Source organism: Oncorhynchus keta, chromosome 11 (assembly GCF_023373465.1).
Source record: "Oncorhynchus keta strain PuntledgeMale-10-30-2019 chromosome 11, Oket_V2, whole genome shotgun sequence".
In the NCBI taxonomy this organism is placed as follows: domain Eukaryota; kingdom Metazoa; phylum Chordata; class Actinopteri; order Salmoniformes; family Salmonidae; genus Oncorhynchus; species Oncorhynchus keta.
Window position 1 is genome coordinate 36,804,793 of NC_068431.1, and position 26,673 is coordinate 36,831,465.

The window sequence follows — 26,673 nt, forward strand, 5'->3', positions numbered from 1 at the left end:
GATAGAAGGTTTGGAAAGAAATAGCTGTGTATCTGTGTGTTACAACCACCCTTACATAGTCCTTACCAACACTGTGTGTATGTTGTGTGGATTCAGAAGCCTCTGATGCCATGAGGTGACATACTGTATGTGTATAAGGTGGAGGAAGGACTGGGACTGTCTGTGTTTAGGGAGACTGGGATTATACACACATACAGCCAAGCAGCACCCCCTTTGTCCCCCAGGCTTAAAGCTCATTTATGCATGATCTGCAAATGTGGTCGGAGGCGCAGTACGGATGGCGTGAGGCAATTGCGGGGCCTCGGGAGGCTTGCAGAGGCCAAATTGAGCTCTGTACCGCATCGCTGTGTGCCTCTCACATTTTGTAACAATACGGAGGTCTCCGTGTAGCTCCGCATTGGCATGATTGGTTGATGGTAGGTGGAGGCGGAAGGTCCTGTATGAACACAAACTCACTTTGTTGACAACTTCCTTCACAACAGTTCTGCGCTGCTCGGCAAAGCGCAAGAAGAATGAATGCCCTGACCTCTGCAGAGGCCATATCACTGTAAATGCTGCACGGCCAATGCAGACATCGGATTGATCGTGCCTTTTATCCTTCCTTCGCGGTGTACTCACTGATGGCTTATTAGAGTCTAGGCCACTTGTCAAACTCATTCCATGGAGGGCTGAGTGTCTGCAGGTTCACTCCTCCCTTACTTGTTTGATGAATTAAGGTCACTAATTAGTAAGGAACTCCCCTCGCCTGGTTGTTTAGGAGACACTAGGCCCTCCATGGGAGGAGTTTGACACCCCTGGGCTAGACTGACTGAATGCTTTGTTTGTTTAGGGAATTATATCATCAATTATATATCTAGGAAACAGACATGTGAAACAAAGTTTGTTCATTCCATTTCATTTCTTAGCTTTTCAAAGAAACAAAGTGACATTGTTTACATCACAGGCAATAATCATCAACATTATTCTGTTTTGAACAGAAATCTTTTCCATAACATTTCCATGAACCTCATGCCCATATCCCTCCCCTGACGCCTACCCCCTTATACACAGAATTCTGTGCATACTCATAGATCCTTGTCCTTCTCCTCTTTACAATAGAATACATCAGTCAGTCATAGTATTATTAATAGCATTAAATAAGTACACAGCTCTCTCCTACATTACCCTGATTGTACTTAAAATACCCTTTTCCCACAACAACAGGTGTAACCTTTGATATGGTGAGGGGTCTCAGTATATAAAGTACCAGGCGAAAGTCTGGACAGCTACTCATTCAAGGGTTTTTCTATATTTTTACTATTTTCTACATTGTAGAACAATAGTGAAGACATAAAAACTATGAAAAAACACCTATTGAATCATGTAGTAAACATTTTTTTTTAAACAAATGAAAATATCTTAAATTTGAGATTCTTCAAAGTAGCCACCCTTTGCCTTGATGACAGCTTTGCACACTCTTGGAATTCTCTCAGCCAGCTTCATGAGGTAGTCACTGCAATGCATTTCAATTGAAAGGTGTGTCTTGTTAAAAGTTAATTTGTGGAATATCTTTCCTTCTTAATGCATTTGAGCCAATCAGTTGTGTTGTGACAAGGTAGGGTTGGTATATAGAAGATAGCCATAGTTTGTAAAAGACCAAGTCCATATTATGGCAAGAACAGCTCAAATAAGCAAAAAGAAACGACAGTCCATCATTACTTTAAGACATGATGATTAGTCAACACGGAACATTTTAAGAATTTTGAACGTTTCTTCAGGTACAGTCGCAAAAACCATCAAGCGCTAAGATGAAACTGGCTCTCATGAGGACCGCCACAGGAAAGGGAGACCCAGAGTTACCTCTGCTGCAGAGGATAAGTTCATTAGAGTTACCAACCTCAGGAATCTGCAATTAACTGCACCTCAGATTGCAGTCCAAGTAACAGACACATCTCAACATCAACTGTTCAGAGTAGACTGGGTGAATCAGTCCTTCATGGTCTAATTGCTGCAAAGAAACCACTACTAAAAGGACATCAATAATAAGAGGAGACTTGCTTGGGTCAAAAAATACAAGCAATGACCGGTGGAAATCTGTCCTTAGGTCTGATGAGTCCAAATTTGAGATTTTTGGTTCCAACCGCCTTGTCTTTGTGAGATGCAGAGTAGGTGAACGGATGATCTCCGCATGTGTGGTTCCCACGGTGAAGCATGGAGGAAGTGGTGTGGGCGTGCTTTGCTGGTGACACCTTCTGGGATTTATTTAGAATTCAAGGCACACTTAACCAGCATGGCTACCACAGCATTCTGCAGCAATATGCCATCCCATCTGGTTTGTGCTTAGTGGGACTATCATTTGTTTTCAACAGGACAATGATCCAAAACACACCTACAGGCTGTGTAAGGGCTATTTGACCAAGGAGAGTGATGGAGTGCTGCATCAGATGACCTGGCCTCCATAGTCACCCGACCTCAACCCAATTGAGATGGTTTGGGATGAGTTGGACCGCAGAGGGAAGGAAAAGCAGCCAACAACTGCTTAGAATATGTGGCAACTCCTTCAAGACTGTTGGAAAAGCAATCCAGGTGACTACCTCATGAAGCTGGTTGAGAGAATGCCAAGATTGTGCAAAGCATTCATCAAGGCAAAGGGTGGCTACTTTGAAGAATCTCAAATGTAAGATATTTTGATTTGTTTAACACTTTTTTGGTTACTACATGATTTCCTATAAGTTATTTCATAGTTTTGATGTCTTCACTATTATTCTACAATGTAGAAAATGGTAAAAAAATGAATGAGTAGGTGTGTCCAAACTTGAATGAGTAGGTGTGTCCAAAACTTTTGACAGGTACTGTATGTCCCATTTCTACATCCCTTTGTTCACGTCTCTGCAGATCACCAAACTAAGAATCTTCAGACTTGTCAGAATTCTGGTTATTCTAGAATGCAAAGCGCCTTTATACAGCTGCTGTGTGGTATTATGTGAGAGTTAATATTGAAAATAATAAGGCATTAAAAGATGGTCTAACGATACCCAGTCCAACCGAAAGACTCTTAACTGGACTTGGCCTTGGCCACAGTAGTTAAGTGAACCAAAACGTAGGGGACCTTCTCAGACGACCTTGGGGATTTAACACCAACTGTCACGTCTGTTCAAATTCTTTAGACATGATTATGAGGTAAGAGAAGCTCATTAATGGAAATCCCCAATTAATAATAATAATTTGAAGAGAATAAAAAAGAAAGGTATATTATAAAAGTCACATCAAGCAATGCCATTGGCCTGTATGGTGAGACAAACTTAAGATCAAAAACAGAGTAAGTCTACCATAGTGAAGTATGAGTAATCCATTGATCTATGGCTGTGTTTACACAGGTAGCCCAATTCTGATGTTTTTTCCACTAATTGGTCTTTTGACCGATTACATAAGATCTTTTCACATGAGATTTTTTTCATAGTTGATCTGATTGGTCTAAATACCAATGACTGAAAAATAGATTAGAATTGTGCTTCCTGTGTGAACACAGCCTATGTAATACAGGATTTTGGCACTAAAGTTCTCTGCATTAAAGCACAAGATACTGGCAGTAATGGGCTATGTTCAAATGGTTAAAGGGATTTCATAAAACTGAATCACCACATCAAAAATACCACTTGTTTTTTTCTGCAAGAATATCTAACTGGTACGGGAAGGGAAGTGGGATATAAGGGAAGGGGGGACTTCGTGAGAATGAGTGAGGGTAACCGTTAGTGTGTGGACACCAAATAACACAGGCAGCCAGGCACTTGAGTGTCTTTTTCAGATGCACAGAGGACGTAGCCTGGTGCCTGATCTGTTTGTGCTGTCTTGAGTTGGCAAGAAAGAACAAACAGATCTCGAACCAGGCTACAGGGGATGGATGTGTGTGTGATATGATTTTCAGTCACTGTGGTTATAAAGCATGTGGGAAAGAAATTAATATTATTATTCCATAAATAACAATGACCCTGTTGATCATTGTGGGAGGCCATAACGTGGTCTGGAAATATCTTCAATAACTGATATCCAGCACCACTGTAATCATGCTCTTTCTCTCGCACCTGCACGCACAGCATTCTTTAATCACATTGATCACACGTTCAATACCGCTCTCAGCCTGTTAGTGTCATAATATTCTGGCAAACACAAGTAGTAAATGTCACAGCAGTAAATGTGAAGACTATCAACCTCACCTACTCAGCTGAACAACACGGATGACTATTCAAATGTGTGTGTGTGTGGTTGGCATTATACAGCGCTGGTTTTTGGCTTAGCTCCAGCTGGTACTGGTAGGGTTCAGGCAGGAGAGGAAACGAGAGTGTTCATTGTGGCTGAAGAGTGAGGCACAGCATAAAGTAAAGAGGCTATTCTTTTAGCACAGTTCAAACACAGTAAGGCAGTTTGATTATGCTTACTATATAACTAAAACTCTGTTTCCTGTCATTTTCAACATATTTACAATATGCTTAACACAAAATGACATTTGAGACATAAACATAGTTTTCCCTCTCACAGACCAGTTCCAGATTCCCTGTGTAAAAATGTCTACAAACAAAACATTAGGCACTTTTTAAAAAGTATAATATATATATAGATGTATTTATTTATGTAGCTTTCATCAACATATGTATACTATATACTTTTTAGTATGTACCTTTCTACTATTTCACATTTGTATAACAATTTCCATAAGATTATGTTAAGGAGAAAAAAAAATGTAATCTTGATTGGCTATATTCTTCTACCTCAGCGAACCCTGTTGTGTTGGTTTGGACCAGTAGTCTTTTGGCACACATTAGTATTGGATAGCAACAACTGGACAGGATGACAAAGAGTTAATGATGATTTGATGGGTTTGCCTTCACCTCTCTTACTCCTCTTCCAGTGAGTAAGGTCAGAAGGTTAACAGACTGTTGCCAACCAATCCCACCATGGTTAGTTAGGACAGTGCTGCGCAACGCCAGGAGCCATGTCCAGACCAAGATGGATCATTAACATTCTGAAAGAAAAGAGGAAATGTAGATGTTAACAAACAAATCATAACAAAACCGAAAAGGAGAGGTCTGGATCTAGGATTTACACCTTAGTAGCCTACTGGGAAAATCTCTTTCTCCATCTCGCTCACATATGGCTGTAACTGTAATGTCAATCAATAGAATGCTTTTCTTGTCTTCCTCGCTGTCTGTACACAGGTCATTTAACAATGCCACTAGGATCTTTTTCAGTCTGAGAGTGAGCTATACGGAATCCCCCACCCATTTCATTATGTGACATTTTTGAAAGCCTGCAACAAATAAATTAGATTTCTGTCTTGGATTTAGCATTACAAAAGCATGGGTTTTGAAAGATAAATTAACATTACATCTGTGAGTGTATCACTGAAGTAAAGCAGGTTTAGTTAACACACAAATTGCACACAGCACAATAGAACATTCAGGAAGAAAAGAGAATCGTCACAGGGCCACTGTGACGAATGATCTCTCGTGGAAGTGTTGAAGTGGATGTTTGTGGGCATCACTATAGAGTAAGTAGAACGACACAGAAGGATATCAGGGTTCTGCTTGGGAGCAACCAGCTTGGGGATGAGGATTGGAGCCAAACAGGGCAAAGGGGAGTAAACACTAAACCCAAACACAAAACGAGGCGCGCTTGGCATGCTGGGGAAGTGTTTCAGTGGTGGCAACAACACAACACATTCCACTCCTGCTACACTAGATATGAGTCAACAAAATAACAACAGCAGACCCGTTATAATGTGATCAAATCAAATAATTATACATTTTGAAAATAACAAAATATTTGTAGAGTCTGAAGAAACCGTTTTTAAACAGGGTAGCCTACGGTCACTCACTACTCATCTACAGCACAAGAAGCACAGACAAAAAGACTTCATGAATCCACCTCAGATCGGAGTGATTCTGTTTTGTTCTGCCCACCAGCCACATGACTCCTCCACTGTCACAGTTAATGCTTCTGTAGTTCCCTCAGTCAGCGCTGGAAACTCTCAACACAAGCACTTGTGTAAAGAGCTGAAATAAGGACTTCTCTTTCCTTCTTACCACACTCCTCAAGAGTTCTCAGCACTCTTCTCTCTCTAATTCCTTTTGATTACAAAGTGCAACACGCGGGATATGAACCCAGGTCTCCAACAGGAGCAACCAACATCTTAGAGCATTAGACCAAGAGGAAATTCCCTGTTGGCTCGAGGGCAGACACTGGTTTCGAAGTTTGCAGGCATAGCTACCTAAACAAGTGACCATGTCCAACTCATGTCCACTACAAAATCATCTGCATTCTGTTGCCATAATTCAATATTTCAACATCCACAACTAAATACAAATCATTCAGCCCCAACTATTCATATCTCAATTTGACGGCAGTAAAGAAAATGTCAATGACAATCCATAATCATCTCTCGTCTCCTGCATCATCCTCTTTTCCAATGCAGGCTTTGTTCCCTTTAAAAAACAAATCCAGTCAATGGATCATGTACTCTAGAATCCATCTCTATAAAACATACAAACACAACATCTTACGGTATTTGCCAGGTAAAAGCCAAAAGACAACAAGACACCCACACATTAACACAAACACCTGGCGACAGTCCTGGCCCCTCCACCTCCACCCATGTGAAATGGCTCATTACCAGCAGACAAATCAATTAGCTTCGCTCTCTGAATGCCCACTTATGAAAATGAGACTCTCTTTATACAACCCTCAGCCTGGCAGGCAGCTATACAACCCTCAGCCTGGCAGACAGCTATACAACCCTCAGCCTGGCAGACAGCTATACAACCCTCAGCCTGGCAGGCAGCTATACAACCCTCAGCCTGGCAGACAGCTATACAACCCTCAGCCTGGCAGACAGCTATACAACCCTCAGCCTGGCAGACAGCTATACAACCCTCAGCCTGGCAGACAGCTATACAACCCTCAGCCTGGCAGACAGCTATACAACCCTCAGCCTGGCAGACAGCTCAACACTTCTTCTCACAGACCGGAATCAAAGCTGCACATCAGACATGGCTGAAAGCTTTAGGGTGAAAACAAGGATCCATAGATCAAGTGTATTTGGCTGGCTGAGTGTTGAATGTTGCACTGAGAGGAGTAACCACTTTATGTTTGATGATTGTTGTTACCACACAAGAGCTGTGTGGGCTGTTTAATCACACACTAAAGGATAAGCACCTTGGGGTTGATGAAATGGCTTCATAACAAGGAGGAGATGAAGAAGAGAGTGTGAAAATAGGTTGTGAAGGTGAAAACAGCCTGGGTGGAACAGGGCAATTTGGCAAGGGTGGGTGGGGGCAGAAGGATCAGAATAAAAACAACAACACTTTCAGTGGCATTACTAAGGAAACGAAGCGAATAGGACTTCCTTTGACGTAAGGAAAATCAAAGAACCAAAAATACCTGTCTCCTTTCTCCAGGCTCTGTAACATACTGCACATGCTGCTGACACAGGGCTCAGGAGTCATTATTTGACATAAAGTGGGGCAAAAAAAGTATTTAGTCAGCCACCAATTGTGCAAGTTCTCCCACTTAAAAAGATGAGAGAGGCCTGTAATTTTCATCATAGGTACACTTCAATTATGACAGACGAAATGAGAAAAAAAATCCAGAAAATCACATTGTAGGATTTTTTATGAATTTATTTGCAAATTATGGTGGAAAATAAGTATTTGGTCACCTACAAACAAGCAAGATTTCTGGCTCTCACAGACCTGTAACTTGTTCTTTAAGAGGATCCTCTGTCCTCCACTCGTTACCTGTATTAATGGCACCTGTTTGAACTTGTTATCAGTATAAAAGACACCTGTCCACAACCTCAAACAGTCACACTCCAAACTCCACTATGACCAAGACCAAAGAGCTGTCAAAGGACACCTGAAACAACATTGTAGACCTGCACCAGGCTGGGAAGACTAAATCTGCAATAGGTAAGCAGCTTGGTTTGAAGAAATCAACTGTGGGAGCAATTATTAGGAAATGGAAGACATACAAGACCACTGATAATCTCCCTCGATCTGGGGCTCCACGCAAGATCTCACCCCGTGGGGTCAAAATGATCACAAGAATGGTGAGCAAAAATCCCAGAACCACACGGGGACCTAGTGAATGACCTGTAGAGAGCTGTGACCAAAGTAACAAAGCCTACCATCAGCAAGGGCATTGAAGATGAAACGTGGCTGGGTTTTTCAGCATGACAATGATCCCAAACACACCGTCCGGGCAACGAAGGAGTGGCTTCGTAAGAAGCATTTCAAGGTCCTGGAGTGGCCTAGCCAGTCTCCAGATCTCAACCCGATAGAAAATCTTCGGAGGGAGTTGAAAGTCCGTGTTGCCCAGCAACAGCCTCAAAACATCACTGCTCTAGAGGAGATCTGCATGGAGGAATGGGCCAAAATACAAGCAACAGTATGTGAAAACCTTGTGAAGACTTATAGAAAACGTTTGACCTCTGTCATTGCCAACAAAGAGTATATAGCAAAGTGTATATAGCAAAGTATTGAGATAAACTTTTGTTATTGACCAAATACTAATTTTCCATCATAATTTGCAAATAAATTCATTAAATCCTACAATGTGATTTTCTGGATTTTTTTCTCATTTTGTCTGTCATAGTTGAAGTGTACCTATGATGAAAATTACAGGCCTCTCTCATCTTTTTAAGTGGGAGAACTTGCACAATTGGTGGCTGACTAAATACTTTTTTGCCCCACTGTACGCTGACAGCAAACAATCTCTACCACAGGTAATGAAGACCACTGACACTGGTCAGGGCCCAGGGGATGACATGGTTCTACACACAGCCTGCTGACCACCAGACATGTCATAGTTTATGGTTCAACTTCAGTCATCCGGTTCTAAAGGAGGATATCATGTAACCTAACCTGTATTCCACAGTTCTTTATACACGGCTTACGGTAAATCAGCCTAAAGGGTCTCCTTGACCTGAGAAGTAGTCATTAATTAGACCAGCAGTAAACACTCTAGAAAAGGGCGTCCTTGCAACAGTACCAATAGCATTTATAAAGGCAATCACCATGTAAAACAGGTAAGAGGGTAAAGGTTACAACAAAACAAACAGTCAAACTGTTTTTCTGTGTGTACTCCAGAATTAAGAATTCATTAACTGTATTTGGGTAGAATTAAGGGGGAGGTAAATATTGTGTGTATTTCTCTCCCTACCCAGTTAAATACCAGTGTAATCCAGAGGTGGTGGGGCCAGGGTAGGCCTTTATCAGGTTTTATAAACTAAAACAGTGCTAGTTTACCACACACAGCATCTGCTGTGTTCTTAGGCTATTAATGCTAATAATTTTACATAATAGTTGGGTGCCAGTGCCACTCCGATCTACTGCAACCCCTATACAATGGAAGCCATTATTTATCCAGCCATCATTGGGCTACATTTTAGCTTTCATAAGCCAGCACAATCCATTGTCTAGAACATCCTGATCTCATAGCATTTCGTATTATTATGTACCTAAATCCGTGACTCTCCATTTAATATGCTATGTTACAATTCGTATGATATGTGTTACTTTGTGAATGTCCATCACCCATTTCATATTATATGTTACGAATTACAATTCGTATTATATGTTACGAATATGCAAAATGTATCATATGTTACAAATTCTAGCTAGCTGGCTAATGTTACCTAGGCTATGGGTTAGGGGTTAGGGTTAAGTTTAGGAGTTAGATTAAAGGGGTTAAAGTTAGGGTTAGGGGAAGGGTTAGTTAAAAGGGTTAAGGTTGGGGGAAGGGTTAGCTAACATGCTAATTAGTTGCAAAGTTTCTAATTAGCTCAAATGCTAAAGTTATCCACGATGAGATTTGAACACAACCTTTGGGTTGGTAGACATTTGTGTTATACGCCCACCTATCCACTCCACTTTTGATTTTTCCTTGAGTAACCATCTGTTTTATGTGACCATATCAAATGTAACATAATTTGAGTGTCACGGATTTAAGTTTACTATGTTACATGTATTCTAGGAGACCAGGCTGCTCAGAGAAGGACAAAAAGGTGACAGGGTTTATTTGAGAAAGGAGTATTTGTGTTACATGCTTCCCTCTGTATAGAAATGACTTTGCCCTTGCTAACTCTGATGGTGATATAAGATGCTTTTTCAACTCAAGGGAGGCAGAAGTCATTTTAAGTAAGGATGCCAGCCAACACCTCAACTCTGAGCCTCAACCCTGCAATTTTTTGTATACATTTATTTACTTCAATTTATTAAATAAATATTTAGTAAATATTTTCTTAGCTCTTATTTTTCTTTCTCATTGTTGGTTAAGGGCTTGTAAGGAAGTAAAGAAGCATTCCACAGTGCATGTGTAAAATTTGATTTGGAGAAATTGTGTGCAAGAAATTTACTCCATAACAAAGATTTCGGTAACACTTTATCTGACACCCAGCGTCATAACAGAATGCCAAGAGTGTGTAAAGCTGTCTTCAAGGCAAAGGGTGGCTACTTTGAAGAATCTAATATAAAATATTTTTGGATTTGTTCAACACTTTTTTGGTTACTACATGATTCCATATGTTATTTCATAGTTTTGATGTCTTCACTATTATTCTACAATGTAGAAAATAGTAAAAATAAAGAAAAATCCTAGAATGAGTAGATGTGTCTAAACTTTTGACTGGTACTGTATATATATATTTTTATTGACCATATTAAATTATCATTGTATTTACGCACACATTGATGTCAGACAATGTACCACAATGCTCTGTTGCTGATGACTGGGATGAATGCAGGAGCAGATTTAAGGAGCAGGACAAGACACCCTCTTTTTAATAAAATAAATGACTAACATACCCATTAGTGTGTGTTTGAGTGATAACACAGAGAGAGAACAGGTGTTGAGTACCTTTACCTTTTCCATCTTTCCTGCTGCTCTGGTGAAGTGCCCTCAACTCCTCTGATTTGAAGAAATCAATACTGGCGTAGCCAGGGTTGTTCCCCAAACCAGTAATGTCTCCCATCATGACTCCCCCACCAGCCCCATTGTGGACTGGAACGAAGATGTTATGGGGGGCAGTGGCTCCCCCCTCCAGTTCATTCTGAGAGCTGTCCTTATTAAAGGCCAGATCCAGATCAATGTAGTTAAGGCCTTGTTTAGAAGACCCAGAGGACGAAGCCTGGGATGCTGCATCTGACCGGGCTTTCTCCCATGGTGAACCCCTCTCTAGTCCTCCTTGTCGATGAGGTGCTGCTGCCTGGGCACTATCCAAGAACAAGGAGCCTGAGGAGGACAGCTGGAGTGGGAGAGGGGGAGGAGTAATGATGAATGTCTCAGAGCGGTGGCGTCTCCGTCCCAGTTGGTCGCCCCTGCCAACCCTGTCTCTGGCCAGCCTGCTGCTCTGGTTCTGGTCAGGAGATGAGTAGGACCTTGCTGAGGGGAAGTCCAAGCCTGATTCCTGCTCCATTGATGAAGCTTGGGCAGCATGCATGGCGGGCGCTGCAGGGTTAGGCTCTGAAACTATGCTGAAGGCCATCTCTATGTAGTTTGTATATGAAGTGGGTAAGTCTGTTGGCACTGCAGCCCTATGCCCACCTACATCGCCCTCTGCTGCCCTAGGAGAGGGCCTATTACGGGCCACAACTGGGGGCTTGGGGGCAATAGCTGGGGGCGGGCAAAAAGGTGATTTAACAGGGGTCCCAGTGGAGGGGCAAGGGGAGTTTCCCAACCCCAAATCCATGTTGACGTACTCAGTAGAGGCAGCCAAGGCAGCAGAGGTGGCCAGCGGTGCAGAGAAGCTGCGGGGGAGGTTGGTGGAGTCACCGTGGCAGAGGGCTGGACGGTGACGGGGCCTCTGGGTTCCATGGGTCACTGACAGTCCGTGCTCTGGCCCCCACTGGCCCCCTCTCCTACCCCCCACGTCACCACCCCTGAACACTATGCTGACATACTCCCCAGGGCTCTGAGGCTCTGTGGGGAAGAGGTTCTCCTTAACCCTGGGCAAGGTGTTAGCTTTAGACATGTCCACAGACACACTGAGGGGACGAGGCTTCCTCTGCTGGCCCCCTGGGCCATGCGATACACGTTTCTGCTGATAGGATCCATCCTTAGAGCGTGCTCCCCCGTTCCTGAACCCTGGCCCTGTTCTTGTTAGTCGTAGCCCTCCCCCAGCTGCCACTGACATGGGCCGATCCTCCAGGCTCTCACTGCTAGCTGAGCTGGAAGAGAAGGAGGAAGAGGAGAGGGAGAGTTGACAGCCTCCTGCAGGGCCAACTGTGGCTGTGTCCCTCTTGCTGTAGCCCACTTGTCCACCCCGATTTCCAGCACTGTCTTGGTCACTATGACCCCCCTCCTTCCTTTTCCCTTGATCCAAGTCATCCTCAAAGCGTGTGGAGAGCGTGTGTTTGTAGGATCGTGGCAGAGAGAAGTAGGAGTAGACCATCTTGTGTTGTAGCGGGTTCTGTTCAGGTTGTGAGGGGGGTGTGCTGCAAGCCGAGCGGATGCTGATAGGAGACATGTTCATGTAGTCACTGCCAGCCCGGCTCTCCATGCTGCCCCGGCTCCCCCATATGGCCATTCCATGCATGTCTGGGGAGCAGCTGCTGTTGGGGGACATGACCATGTAGCCCTCGGAGACAGGCAGACTGATGTGCTCGGGGGGGGACACGCTGCTGTTGGGGGTCATGGCCATGTACTCATCATCAGCCCCAGGCTTGGCGCTGACGTCAGACACGGCCACAGACAAGGAGAGGGAAAAAGGAGGAGCCGTCACTCCAGGTAACATGGACATGTAGCCACTGTCCACTGGTCCCGCTCCTCCTCCTCCCGCCTGTCCTCGGACCACATCAACCCTCACCTGGGTCTCCCCAACGACGGCCCCTGCTTCCAAGCCCCCTGCTGCAAAGCCTCCTGATCCGCGCCGCCGTGACACAAAGGCGTCCCTGCTAACACTCCGTGACATGACGGCATACTCTTGGTCCGTATCCTCCTCTTCCTCCTTCCTACGAGGGGCCAGGCATTCGTGGGCAGTCAGGGGCAGGGAGGCCCTCTTGCTGAGGAGTCTGCGCTCTGCCTCACACTCCCTGCTGGAGGAGCGCCGCAGCATCCTGCGGCCCTGAGGACGCTGATGGGACCCAGGGAGGCTCTCTCTCTGGCCCATCACTATGTAGCTGGAAGAGCCCTCTCCATGAGCATGGTGTCTCATTCCACCATTGGACCCTCCAGGTAGACTGGGGACCAGTAGGGAGTGCTCTCCAGGGCTGGAGCCATACTCGTCTGAGGAGCCGTAGTCACTAGGGGAACCCGACACAGATACTCTCTGAGGGACGCGGGTGTAAGAACAGATCGCTACACCTCCCATTGCCCCTCCGACTAGTCCACACTCTGAGCCATGACCAGAGCTGGAGGAGAGGCTTGGGGCTGGGGAGGTGGCTGGGTTGGGGGTGTAGCGGGCCAGGCTGAGAGTGATCTTAGCTGGGGTTGGAGCTCTGGTGGGCTTGGGTCTCAGGGTGGGTGTAGTGGAACAAGATCCGTTCAGGCTGGGACTGGAGCTTGCCCATGCCCCTCTGGCTCCACCTCCACTCTCCTCTGTCCTTCCCCCGATGCTGGCTGTGCGTGCCCTGGGTAACCCGTGGCGTGGCGTTGGTGAGGTGCTGGTGCAGTTGGCTCCACCTGCTCCAGGGGTCTCAGTCCGGGCTCGTCTGCCAAAGCCCACCTGGCTGGGGGGCAGATTGGGGTGGTGGCGGCGGGTGGGGACACTGATGGGGTTGGAGGCGGTGCCCCCGCCGCTTGTAGCACCCACAGACTGAGACTTACTGCGCTGGCGGAACTCCTCACTCAGTGCCTTCATGGCCTCCAGCAGAGTCTCATGCATGTTCTGGGCCACCACCGAGTCCTCCACCTGCATCCAGAACTCCCCAGGCCCTGTCATGGCCGAGCGGCCCACCTCGATGAAGAAGAAGTTCTCTGAGTGGCCGCAGCGACGCACGTTCATCAGTTGTAGGACCACAGCGGCCACGTCAGAGTTGAGCTTGACAAAGTTGACCGTCTTGTCGGTCAGGCACAGACGGTGGATGCCCACTAGGTTTCGGGCCTGGCCAAGCCCTTTAGGCCACACCTTGACCTGCCACACCTCCTTGAAGGTGGGGCCTGGAGGAGAGGGGAGTCCACACTCTCCACCACTACCACAGTCCTCTGGGTTTTTATCTGCAGAAAATCAGGAATGAAGACATCTCAATAAACAACAAGACAGAAAACTATGCAAATAGATATAGAGACAGAGAAAGCCAGACAAATGTTGGAAATAGAATTGACGACTGAAACAATATTCGGAGGAATCATGGGGTAGCACAAGACGAGAGTTGACAGTCAGGAGACAAAAATATTGTATACAATATTCATATATTATCAAGGTTAGAGTGACCGTCAGTTGTAGCACATTCAGCACATTTAGACACTGAACTCTGACTGGTTAAATATGTGACGAGCCGCATCATTCATCCATGCAGGTTCTGTTTCATGAATGCATTGATAATAAACATTCATTGAACAAAAACACTCATGTAACAAAATAATAATCATGAAAATGATCAATCTTTATAACCTACAACATGTAAATACTCTGTAACTACAGATTATTACAAAAGGTAGCCTAGCGGTTAAGAGCCTTGGGCCAGTAACCGAAAGGTTCCTGGTTCGAATCCCTGAGCCCACTAGCTGAAAAATATTTCGATGTGCCCTTGAGCAAGGTACTTAACCCGAATGGCTCGAGTAAGAAGAGACAGCTAAATTACTAAAATGTCAAATGTAAATATAAAATACTGACCATGGCATTGTAACTCCAGATGTGTTTCATTTAGCAACATTATTGCTCCCCTGAAGAAACCCACATCTATTGCTAGGTCTACTGTTTCATTTGTGTAAAAGCTGTAGTCTATATACGTTAATGACATTGGCCTATTTAAAAAAATAAAAATACCATAACCAGAGGTGTAAAATAAAGAAGAAATCATACAAATCATATGCAATAAAATATAGCCACATTATTACAATCATTATTAAGATTATTGATTCCACATTACTACTGAAACGATAGCAGGGTTGGGGTTAGTGTTACAGCATAACAACCTAAACACGAGGGAAACCGATAGAAACCAGTTTTCCAATGAAAGCACGCAGACGCTGCGGATTTCCTCCCTGCCAGGCAACGCCATAGCACAGAAATGTAGGTTATGCGCACGACATGCAGAGGGACGTGTAGAAAAACAAAAACAGAGAGCACTCGGGTGCATGGCTGCGTCCTCTGCAGTAAACGCTTTGAACGATGTTGTGCTGCAGCCTATTTGGTCGCGAATACGAAGAAAACATCCTATTGGTTCATGCACGTTGCAATAATTGTGTAGGCTAAAATGCAGCAAAATGAAAATGGTAAAACATATTGGTTAATATACCAATAAATGATTCAGATAAGCTACTGCTCAGACACACCGCATGCAGTGGTCCACCACCTCTCTTGAACTGATATGCAACTGTTCATTGGATAGGCCTGTATGTAATATTTATAATAGCAAAATCCTGTATTAAATGTAATATACGCCAAATTTCTACAAAGTGCATCCCACATGTGATGGGCAATAAAAAAAATTAAAAACATGTTATCGCGTTACAGATCTGAATGTGAAATTGATGTCAATCCAGAATGGCTAGCTGGACCAACACTGGCCAATGCAGACTAAATGTGCAAGGAGAATATTGGGCATAGTAAACCCTTGTATGGCTTACATTTCCACTGAAGGTCCAGCATGGCCTGGTACCATTCATTCTGGACATCCTCACTGTCTGCTGCAATGGCAAAGCTCTCCCCGCGGGTATACATCACTATCATGTGCTTGTTCTTGGAATCCGCCCGCTTGTTGATGTTGAAGCAAGTCTCCAGATTCAGCGCTTTTTTCGGGACAGGTGACTTGCTTCGGAATTTCTTCTCGTTCTCATAATATTCTAGACGGGCAGGGCCCTCTTCCGAGGCTTCCCTCAAAACGAAAAATCGCCGGTGCATAGATTTCTGCTTACGGAGATACCCGCTTTTCCGAACGTCCTCGTAGCTCTGCTGCTGTTGTAGCAGCTCTGCTGCATGGTTCTCCATTACTAGACAGGTCTCTTGTTTTGCTTGCTTAAAATATCCCCACTAAAACGAGCAGACTATTCATTAATTATAGCCACATTCCTCTTCTCCTTCTCATATTATCCATAGAGTAAAGCATCCAACGTGCGTGCCCGGAATAAGCGAGTTAATTTGAACATGTGCTATTTATATCAAATCAGCTTTTTCCCCTCGTCTGCGTGCACACACAGGCGTGCACATGCGGCGAGCGACGTCTGCACACTGCTCCCTATAGCCAACCTATGCTGCTTGCTGGAGTACTAGGACTACTCCTACTCAGTCTATTTACTGTAGCCTGACCTACTACTCTGCATGGACTCTCACATTGATGCGCCTCTATGCATGTTCATCTACTGCACAGTGATAGCCTGTTATCGCATGTTTCACCATCGATGGACTGATCAATTAATATCCATATGTTAGCCAATAGGCTAAGTCCTATAATTAGCCTATTTATGTGCTTACAGAAGTGCACCTCTTAACTAGCCAGAAAGAGAAAATAAGAGCAGTCAACTACGGAATATATTTTTGCTAGCCATATCACTCAATTTCTATCCCAACATTTTTTATTAAATTATTCAATGCGGAATCCCTTCTCCTGAGCATTGACATATTTATCAAATCATGCTTTCTTCAGAGCGTTTGCGACACCCGTTGGTCACTCCCTGTATGGGTTTATATTTTTGCACATTTTGTGGTCTATACATCAAGCAGATTGCATTGATCTGCCCGGGAGAAGCTACAGGCAATACCAACAGTATCCCTTTTTGGGCGCATAAGTAAACATTCAGCACTGTGGACAGCACCGCGGTCAGCGCTGAAAGCAAAAAGATTCATGCTGATTCAGCAACCACATCTGTGAACAGCGCCACAGTCAGCTTTTCAACACCACCACCGGTAACAGCGCTGCAGTCAACTCTTCAGCACCATGACTGTGAACAGCTCCGTGGTCAGCGCTTCAGCACCACATCTGCGGACAGGGCCACAGTCAATTACTCAGCACCTTGCCGCAGAGTTTTCAAACCACATACACAGTTTACAGCAGGTATAAAGGTGCAGCGAAATGCTTATGTGCTATCTTCCTCAACAAAACATTACATTAATCATCAATAACAATCAAAAGAGTCAAATAAAAAGTAACAAGAAGAGGTAGTCTGCATAGTAATAATGCTTTATTTACACTATTTACAAATAAACTAAAAGTATGAGGACACCCCTTCAACTTAATGGATTCAGCCACGTCAGCCACAGGTGTTGCTGACAGGTGTATAAAATCGAGCACACAGCAATTCAATCTCCATAGACAAACATTGGCAGTAGAATGGCCCGTTCTGAAGAGCTCAGTGACTTTTAGTGTGGCATTGTCAGAGGATGCCACCTTTCCAACAAGTCAGTTCGTCAAATTTCTTCCCTACTAGAGCTGCCCTGTTAAGTGCTGTTATTATGAAGTGGAAATGTCTAGGAGCAACAACGGCTCAGCCGCGAAGCGATAGGCCACATAAGCTCACAGAGCGGGACCGCAGAGTGCTGAATCACGTAGCACGTATAAATTGCCTGTCCTCGGTTGCAACACTCACTACCAAGTTCCAAACTGCCTCTGGAATCAACATCAACACAATAGCTGTTTGTCGGGAGCTCCATGAAATGGGTTTCCATGGCTGAGTAGCACACAAGCCTAAGATCACCATGCGCAATGCCAAGCGTCGGCTGGAGTGGTGTAAAGCTCATTGCCATTGGACTCTGGAGCAGTGGAAATGCGTTCTCTGGAGTGATGAATCACACTTCACCATCTGGCAGTCCTACGGACGAATCTGGGTTTGGCGGCTGCCAGGAGAACGCTACCTGCCCAAATTAATTTGAAGGAGGAGGAATGGTCTGGGGCTGTTTTTTAATGGCTCGAGCTAGGCCCTTTAGTTCCAGTGAGGGGAAACCTTAACGCTACAGCATACAATGACATTCTAGACGATTCTGTACGTCCAACTTTGTGGCAACAGTTTGGCGAAGGCACTTTCCTGTTTCATCATGACAATGCCCCTTGCACAAAGCGAGGTCCATACAGAAGTGGTTTGTTGAGATCGGTGTGGAAGAACTTGACTGGCCTGCACATAGCCCTGACCTCAACCCAATCAAACACCTTGGGGATGAATTGGAACGCTGACTGCATACCAGGTCTAATCGCCCAACATCAGTGCCCGACCTCACTAATGCTCTTGTGGCTGAATGGAAACGAGTCCCTGCAGCATTTTTCCAACATTTATTGGACAGCCTTCCCCTTAAGAGGGGAAGCTGTTATAGCATCAAAGGGGGGACCAACTCCATATTAATACCCATGATTTTGGAATGAGACGTTCGGCAAACAAGTGTCCACATACTTTAGGTATTGTAGTGTATTAAGTGTGTTGTGGAATCAATATTATAGAATAGAATAGCAGCATTGACTGTGTGTGTGTGTGTGTGTGTGTGTGTGTGTGTGTGTGTGTGTGTGTGTGTGTGTGTGTGTGTGTGTGTGTGTGTGTGTGTGTGTGTGTGTGTGTGTGTGTGTGTGTGTGTGTGTGTGTGTGTGTGTGTTTATGGGTGTTTGTGTGTAAGGTTGTGTGTAGGGGTTGTGTGTGTGTGTAGTCAGTGCAAATCATTTCTAAGGTGCTGATAGTCTCTTCGATGCAAATAGTCTGTGCAGGTCAAAGGTGCAGATAGTCTGTGCAGAGAGACAGCTAGGTTTAGTCTGATGGCCTCCTACCAGCAGCCTGATGGCCTGGTGGTAGGAGCTGTCTCTGAGCCTTTTTGTCTGTTACCCGGTACTCCGATACCTCTTGCCAGATGGTAACCGAGTGAACAGTCCGCGGCTCGGGTGACTATCTTTTGGGCCTTCCTCAGACACTGCCTGGTGTAGATGTCCTGGAGGGCAGGTCGCTCACCCCCAGTGATGTATTGTGCCGTCTGCACCATCCTCCGTAGGGCCTTCTGGTTGAATACAGAAGGTTGCAAGTTCAAACCCCCGAGCTGACAAGGTACAAATCTGTCGTTCTGCCCCTGAACAGGCAGTTAACCCACTGTTCCTAGGCCGTCATTGAAAATAAGAATTTGTTCTTAACTGACTTGCCTAGTATAATAAAGGTTAAAAAAAAAAGTTTAAAAAAGGGCTGGATTACATGACAGAGAGAACTTGTTGTGAAGGGGAGAGCCTCGTGATACATCAGAGAGAGTGTATTTTGTTACAAAATACAGCACTGAAGCAGAGAACATTAAAAGAATCAATGACCGCCTAGGAACAGTGGGTTAACTGCCTGTTCAGGGGCAGAATGACATATTTGTACCAAGGTGTCTGGCTAGACTGTAAACTCTCCTTCCAGACTCATATCAAACATCTCCAATCTAAAATCAAATCTAGAGTCGGATTTCTATTCCGCAACAAAGCCTCCTTCACTCACGCCGCCAAACTTACCCTAGTAAAAGTGACTATCCTACCGATCCTCGACTTCGGCGATGTCATCTACAAAATAGCTTCCAATACTCTACTCAGCAAACTGGATGCAGTTTATCACAGTGCCATCAATTTTGTTACTAAAGCACCTTATACCACCCACCACTGCGACCTGTATGCTCTCGTCGGCTGGTCCTCGCTACATATTCGTCGCCAGACCCACTGGCTCCAGGTCATCAACAAGTCCATGCTAGGTAAAGCTCCACCTTATCTCAGTTCACTGGTCACGATGGCAACACCCACCCGTAGCACGTGCTCCAGCAGGTGTATCTCACTGATCATCCCGAAAGCCAACACCTCATTTGGCCGCCTTTCGTTCCAGTTCCCTGCTGCCTGTGACTGGAACGAATTGCAAAAATCGCTGAAGTTGGAGACTTTTATCTCCCTCACCAACTTCAAACATCTGCTATCTGAGCAGCTAACCGATTGCTGCAGCTGTGCATAGTCTATCTGTAAATAGCCCACCCAATTTTACCTACATCATCCCCATACTGTTTATATTTATTTACTTTTCTGCTCTTTTGCACACCAGTATCTCTACCTGTACATGACCATCTGATCATTTATCACTCCAGTGTCAATCTGCAAAATTGTAATTATTCGCCTACCTCCTCATGCGTTTTGCACACAATGTATATAGACTCTCTTTTTTTCTACTGTGTTATTGACTTGTTAATTGTTTACTCCATGTGTAACTCTGTGTTGTCTGTTCACACTGCTATGCTTTATCTTGGCCAGGTCGCAGTTGTAAATGAGAACTTGTTCTCAACTAGCCTACCTGGTTAAATAAAGGTGTTTTTTTTGTTTTGTTTTTTGGAATCATCCAAAGTGATACGCTACTACGCCAAGTCTTCCCTGAGCCACATTTCATTAACTGCAAAACCACTCATGTCATCTATAGATTGGAATGTCCACAGTGCAACGTGTTCTACATTGGACAGACAAAGAGACGCCTTCAAGACCGCTTAGCGGAACACAAGTACGCCATACGGGTAGGTAATGAAGACTACCCCATGGCAAGGCACTACAAGTCCTTACACAATGGCAACCCTGCCTCCCTACAAGCTATGGGTATTGATCATGTTCCGGCCTCAATTAGAAAAGAGGGCCGTCTTAAACAGTTTAACCAAAAGGAAAGTTTGGGGATTTACAAACTCCAGGCCACTAAGTACCCTGGTTTAAATGAAGATATGGATTTACAAACTACAGGCCACTACGTACCCTGGTTTAAATTAAGATATGGATTTACAAACTACAGGCCACTAAGTACCCTGGTTTAAATGAAGATATGGATTTACAAACTACAGGCCACTAAGTACCCTGGTTTAAATGAAGATATGGATTTACAAACTACAGGCCACTAAGTTCCCTGGCTTAAATGAAGATATGGATTTACAAACTACAGGCCACTAAGTACCCTGGTTTAAATGAAGATATGGATTTACAAACTACAGGCCACTAAGTACCCTGGTTTAAATGAAGATATGGATTTCTCATCCTTCCTGTAGGGTCGTGATAGGTCCATTTGCTGTCATCTAGTGGATATTTTGCTCAATTGCCCTCAGCTATGGTTAGACTGTTGTTGTTAATGTTTGCTGTGTTCTAGTGTTGTATGGAATATATTGCTTTCTTTTTCTTGACACTTCTCCCAGTCATATTTAAGGCTAGAACTATCTTTCTAGGCATTCTGATACTTCTAGCTTGGAGTAAAATGTTTTGATAACATAGCTACATATATTTCACTTTTTAATGTTTATAGTATTGCTTACCAGGTGTGTCCAATCAATTGTGTAACCACGCCCTCTTTAAATTAGAGCTAATTGGAAAAGCTGTTCAAAAGAGGACATTGTATTATTTCTTTGTACTCCCTGACGAAGACCATGCACCTGAAACGTGGCGGAGTTTGAAAACTTTGTTTCTATACAAATAAAGGCATTTTAATTAATTATATGAAGAGGGCCTTGGTCCTCCTTTCTTTTTGATGACCAATTTACCAAAGAGCACCTTCTGTCTACCAAAATGTACTATTGGGAACCTTAGTAGCACTTCCCTTCCTCTTCTTTCTACTAGACCATACTGGGGGTTGGGAAGTCAATGGGAGTGAAAAATGTATCCTAAATTGTACATTTTCTCAAATTCTAAGACACAATCTAGATTTGAGTCAATGTCTTATTAAAGGAAAATTCCATCCCAAAACTATCTTTTGGTATTTGTTTCATTAGTCCATTGTTAATATTGTCCCAAAATGTTTTGCATGTCAGCAATCAAGTTTAAGAGATCTCACTTTCTAAATACAGAAATAGAGTCGGCTGTATTTCATACTGGTTGTATTTCTGTATTTAGAAAGTTATGTATCTTGAAAACTTAGTTACAAACCCACACGTTTGAATTTCCATCAAAAACAACTTTTTAGTGAAGTAATGCCTTTGATTTGATGGCCTGCACATGCACAGTTCAGTAAAACATAACCATTAGGCCCAATGACGTCTTTCTGTGCATGAGTTTAGCTAGCATGTTGCCATGACATCGCTTACAAGCATGTTCGGGATTTCTATTGGAAAAACTGTTTCTGTATAGGCTCTTTGACCAGCACCGTGGTCAGCTCTAAATGACCTGTGTTGTTGTGTGGCTAACAAAGGCATAAGACATTATGTATATATATATATATATATATTTTAAATCATACGCCCTTTAAAAGGGCATTAATTCTTCATTTGTTTAACTCTTTCCCCACAACGATCAAAACAATAATGGTTTACTCACTAATTTGTCAGTAGTCATCATTTCAAACAGGGAAGGAAGGAAGGATGCATTTGGCGAACACGTATTCGAACAGGGCCATTTGATGTGAAATAGACGGCCAAGTAAGACTCAGCCCAGAGTTTAACATTTGCGTTTGTTTTTCACATGACTTGATAAACACATAACATTAATCGTGTATATTCTAAATTCGGAGTTTCTATTAAACGAATTATAGTTACATGATCTATTATTTATCCTCTTGAAACATATTGCTGTTGTAGTCTACAATTTGAAGGTACAGACACCGGTTGGCCCTAACCGCAAACAGGAAGAAACTTCCGCTTAGAGTCGAGGAAAGATACGAAATGGAAAGCGTGCAATAATTATTTAAACGTAACTTGAAATGATAGTCACAAAATAATGTGAAACTAAGTGTTAGGTACAGTCTAAACGCTTTACTCGCTAGGTAAGTAAAGTGAACAAGCGAAGGGACAGCGTTTTAGGCAAGGAGTGATTATAGTGAGTACACTCCCTGCCAGATAGAGCTACTTATTATGCAGGCCTATGTAACTAGCCAAGGTAACACACTTAGGTACTAGTTAGCTTGTTTACCTGGTTTGAAAACATCTCTGGACATCAGTATTTTTCATAAGTCATGACTTCGGAGGTCAGAATTTGACGAGGGTAACACGAACATGTCGGCAAACGTGAGTCCTCCAAACACTGCTTTAGTAGCGGAATTATCTTTCTCGTTTCAGGATGAATTGACTGCTACTATTCAAAATGCACTAGGAGTAGCAGTGGAGATAGCGGTGGTTGAGATTACAAAACTAGTCGGCCAAGTGTTAAGGGATGTGCGGGATCAAATGCACGAGACGATGCGGGACAATAAGTCCTTAAAGTTTCGCTTGCAAGCAGCCGAACTTGAAATATGTGCAGCGCGAGGAGAGGAGCGTCAAGTACAATCAATAATAGGGGAAAAAAACAGCACCAATAGCAGAATCCAACAGGTTCATCAGCAGCTGAATTCTCTAAACGTTTCACAAAATAAAATAAAATCAGGAAGCGAAGGAGAGCACAGAGTTCTTGAACCCAATCAGTCTCTTGGTACAACAAATGTTGGGGATAGGTATGAAGAATTTGAATCAGAAGTTGTTGATAACCCTGCATTTCTTAACGAGTCGTTTTGTGAGATCCGTGAGGATGGTAGGGTGTGCACTCAAGATATTAAACCGGATTTTTTAACTTTAAATCAGGAAGATGAAGCTGGTAAGTTGGGACTGTCACTCACTACTATTGATTTACATTTGAAATGTTCTGTAACTTATTATTTCAGCAAAGCTATAATGCATGTTATCTATGTAAATATTTATTCACAGGGACTAAAGAAGAGGTTGTCTCAAACATGTACTCTGACAACCATGAAGATTTTAACCGAGCGTGCACAGAGCCAACTACGGGACATGATACATCAAGAGCCCATGCTGACGGCCATCCCTTCCCTGACGGTACCATGAAGGATGCAGATGTGAAGTGTCTGGTTGAGGTGAAGGTGGAGTCTGTAGACCTGGGAAGCAGTAGGAACTGTGGTCCCAATACTGGAGGGGGAGAAGAGGACTACTGTCCAGACGGTCTCTCCTTGGCTCAAACCAGGCTGCTGGAGGATTGGAGGCCAGCGGCACTGCAGCTCCCACTCAGTGACCCAGACTCATTCACCCCCTCCACCAGCCACTCTCTATGTAAGTCCCGCACTAACAACCAGTTTCCTGCATACAAATTAAGCCTAGTCCTGGACTGAAAAAGCTATTTCAATAGAGAATGTTTAGTCCCGGACTAGCCTTAAGTTGTCTGGGACCCCATCCCAAGTAGTTCTGTAGTAAATTGGTTTTGATCTCATGTCAGTGATGATGATGATAGAATTTCAAGTGGTTAATGGTTGATTCATTTTCTCTTCTTTGACTTTGAAGCGGACTCCCCCATCTTCACCCCAAACATACCAGACTTGGACATCCTATCGTCTTCTTCAGCTACAGGTCTCCATGCAGGCTTTGGTAAACAACAGCAGTACCCACCCAGAGAGACTGCTGGGGCTTCCACATCTCACTCACACCAGATGTACAGCCCTCAGACAGGTGAAGTGAACAACATGGTTGCAGCACAGCACATCTGCAAGATCTGTGGAGAGAAGTTCCATCTGTCTGAGGAGCTACGGCGACATCGTAGTCTTATTCACCCAAAGGATATGAACAAGCTCCCCAAGCGCAACCTCTACCCCCCTGGGCGGAGCCCGTACCACTGCTCCCTGTGTGGTCGAGATTTCAATCGCATGGAGCACCTGAAGATCCATCAGCGTATTCATACTGGAGAGAGGCCTTATGCCTGCACCGTGTGCAATGCACGCTTCCGTCACTCTTGGGCTCTAACAAGACACTTCCGTATTCACACAGGAGAGAAGCCCTACACTTGCAGCCAGTGTGGCAAGACTTTCCGAAACTGTGGGGGTCTGCGCTTTCACCAACGTACTCACTCAATGGGAGGGCTCGGCTGATAAGGCCTTCATGATGGACTGTAAAGGATGGAAAGACAGAGCAAGAAATGCACTGGGGATATACGCAGAGGGGGAAACATTTACTGTTATCAAATTTTTTACATGCACTCAATACAACAGGTATACCTTACAGTGAAATACTTACTTGCAAGCCCTTAAACAACAATTCAGTTAAGACAAATGTGTTAAGTAAAAAATGGTTAAAAATACAAAATAATTAAAGAGCAGCAGTATAATAACAGTAGCGAGGCTATATACAGGGGGTACCGGTACAGAGTCAATGTGCGGGGGCACGGGTTAGTCGAGGTAATATGTATATGTGTAGGTAGAGTGACTATGTATAGATAATAAGCAGAGAGTAGCAGCAGTGGAGGAGGGGGAGTAGACCTTTGATTAGCTATTCTATTCTTATGGTTTGGGGGTAGTATCTGTTAAGCCTTTTTGACCTAGACTTGGCTCTCCGGTACCGCTTGCCATGCGGTAGCAGAGAGAACAGTCTATGACTAGGGTGGTTGGAGTCTGACCATTTTTAGGGCCTTCCTCTGACACCGCCTGGTATAGAGGTCCTGGATGGCAGGAAGCTTGGCCCCAGTGATGTACTGGGTCGTATGCACTACCCTCTGTAGTGCCTTGTGGTCAGAGGCTGAGCAGTTGCCATACCAGGCAGTGATGCAAACCAGGATGCTCTCGGTGGTGTAGCTCTTATGTGTTAAAGCTTACTGTAAATGTTCATACATTTATCCTGTGTTTTACTGGAAGGAACATAAATAATTGGAGTCAAAGGAGGCAGAACTTTGTGTGGAGCACAGTTGTTAGTCCGGTTCATTCAAGGTGAGATGAGATGGATCATTGATGTAGACTAATGTAGGGCTTGAAATATCCTGTAAAATGACAGTCTATTCCCAGACACATGAAATCAACTGGTGTTGTACTATGGCCTCGCTTATTTTACTGTAATGAAGGAGTCCCATGGAGATTGACATATTTATGTATTAATACATCACAAAACAGATTTTGTATCCTTTGTCTTTATTATCTCATGCTAGATGTATTCTGTCAAAACAAATCAGACATTTCTTCAGGATTTCCCAAACTCTGTCCTGCCCCCCACCATCACTACACAGCTGATTCAAGTAATCAAAGATTGATAATGAGTTGGTTATTTTAATGTGTAATGCTAGGGCAAGAACCAAAACGTGCACCCATGGGGGGTCCCAGGACCAACTTTAGGAAACCCGGATTACTGCAATCTAATGTACTGATCTGGGAGTTTCTCAATGATTCAGCTTTAGTTGAGGATCTAAATGCCTCAGCATGTATATGGAAAAGGTCTCCTCCCTAGTTTTAATCTAAGGTCAGGAGAATTATAGGATCCAGCTATACCACCACCAGTGGAGACTCCTCAGAGGAGGAAAAATGGCAAAACATTTAAACGTATTTTCTTTAGACATAACTATACTAAATATATTAATGTCACCAAATAATTGATGATAACACTTTTTTTGCAATGAAGGTAGCCTCAACAGCACTCTTTAGGGTAGCACCATGGTGTTGGCAGAGGACAGATAGGTTCCGTCCTCTGGGTACAGTGACTTCAATACAAACCTAGGAGGCTCATAGTTCTCACCCCCTTCCATAGACTTACACAGTAATTATGACAAGTTCCAGAGGACGTCCTCCAACATGTTGTCCACCCAATCAAAGGATCAGATAATGAATCTAGTAGTGAAAGCATAAGCTACAACAAGCTAGCACTGCAGTGCA

At 43.9% G+C, this 26,673-nt stretch overlaps 3 protein-coding genes across 5 annotated transcripts in view; 1 reads left to right on the plus strand and 2 right to left on the minus strand.

Moving 5' to 3' along the window:
* Positions 1 to 26,673, minus strand: part of LOC127906168 (uncharacterized) — a 150,536-nt gene that overhangs the window by 121,484 nt on the left and 2,379 nt on the right. The window lies entirely within an intron of this gene.
* On the minus strand, positions 889 to 23,112 carry si:ch211-284e13.4 (insulin receptor substrate 1-B). 2 transcript variants are annotated; one of them, XM_052457036.1, is made up of 3 exons: positions 22,974 to 23,112; positions 10,894 to 14,184; positions 889 to 4,999 (listed from the first exon to the last, which is right to left on the minus strand). In XM_052457036.1, the coding sequence occupies exons 1-3, from the start codon at positions 22,996 to 22,998 to the stop codon at positions 4,992 to 4,994; spliced, it is 3,324 nt and encodes a 1,107-aa protein (XP_052312996.1). In that variant the 5' UTR covers positions 22,999 to 23,112; the 3' UTR covers positions 889 to 4,991. The 2 variants fall into 2 exon arrangements, with proteins under 2 accessions (XP_052312996.1, XP_035636295.1); XM_035780402.2 differs by lacking the exon at positions 22,974 to 23,112 and adding an exon at positions 15,760 to 16,548.
* si:ch211-284e13.5 (uncharacterized protein LOC793850 homolog) lies at positions 22,493 to 25,921 on the plus strand. The gene is made up of 3 exons (XM_035780403.2): positions 22,493 to 23,630; positions 23,741 to 24,100; positions 24,329 to 25,921. The coding sequence occupies exons 1-3, from the start codon at positions 23,057 to 23,059 to the stop codon at positions 24,907 to 24,909; spliced, it is 1,515 nt and encodes a 504-aa protein (XP_035636296.1). The 5' UTR covers positions 22,493 to 23,056; the 3' UTR covers positions 24,910 to 25,921.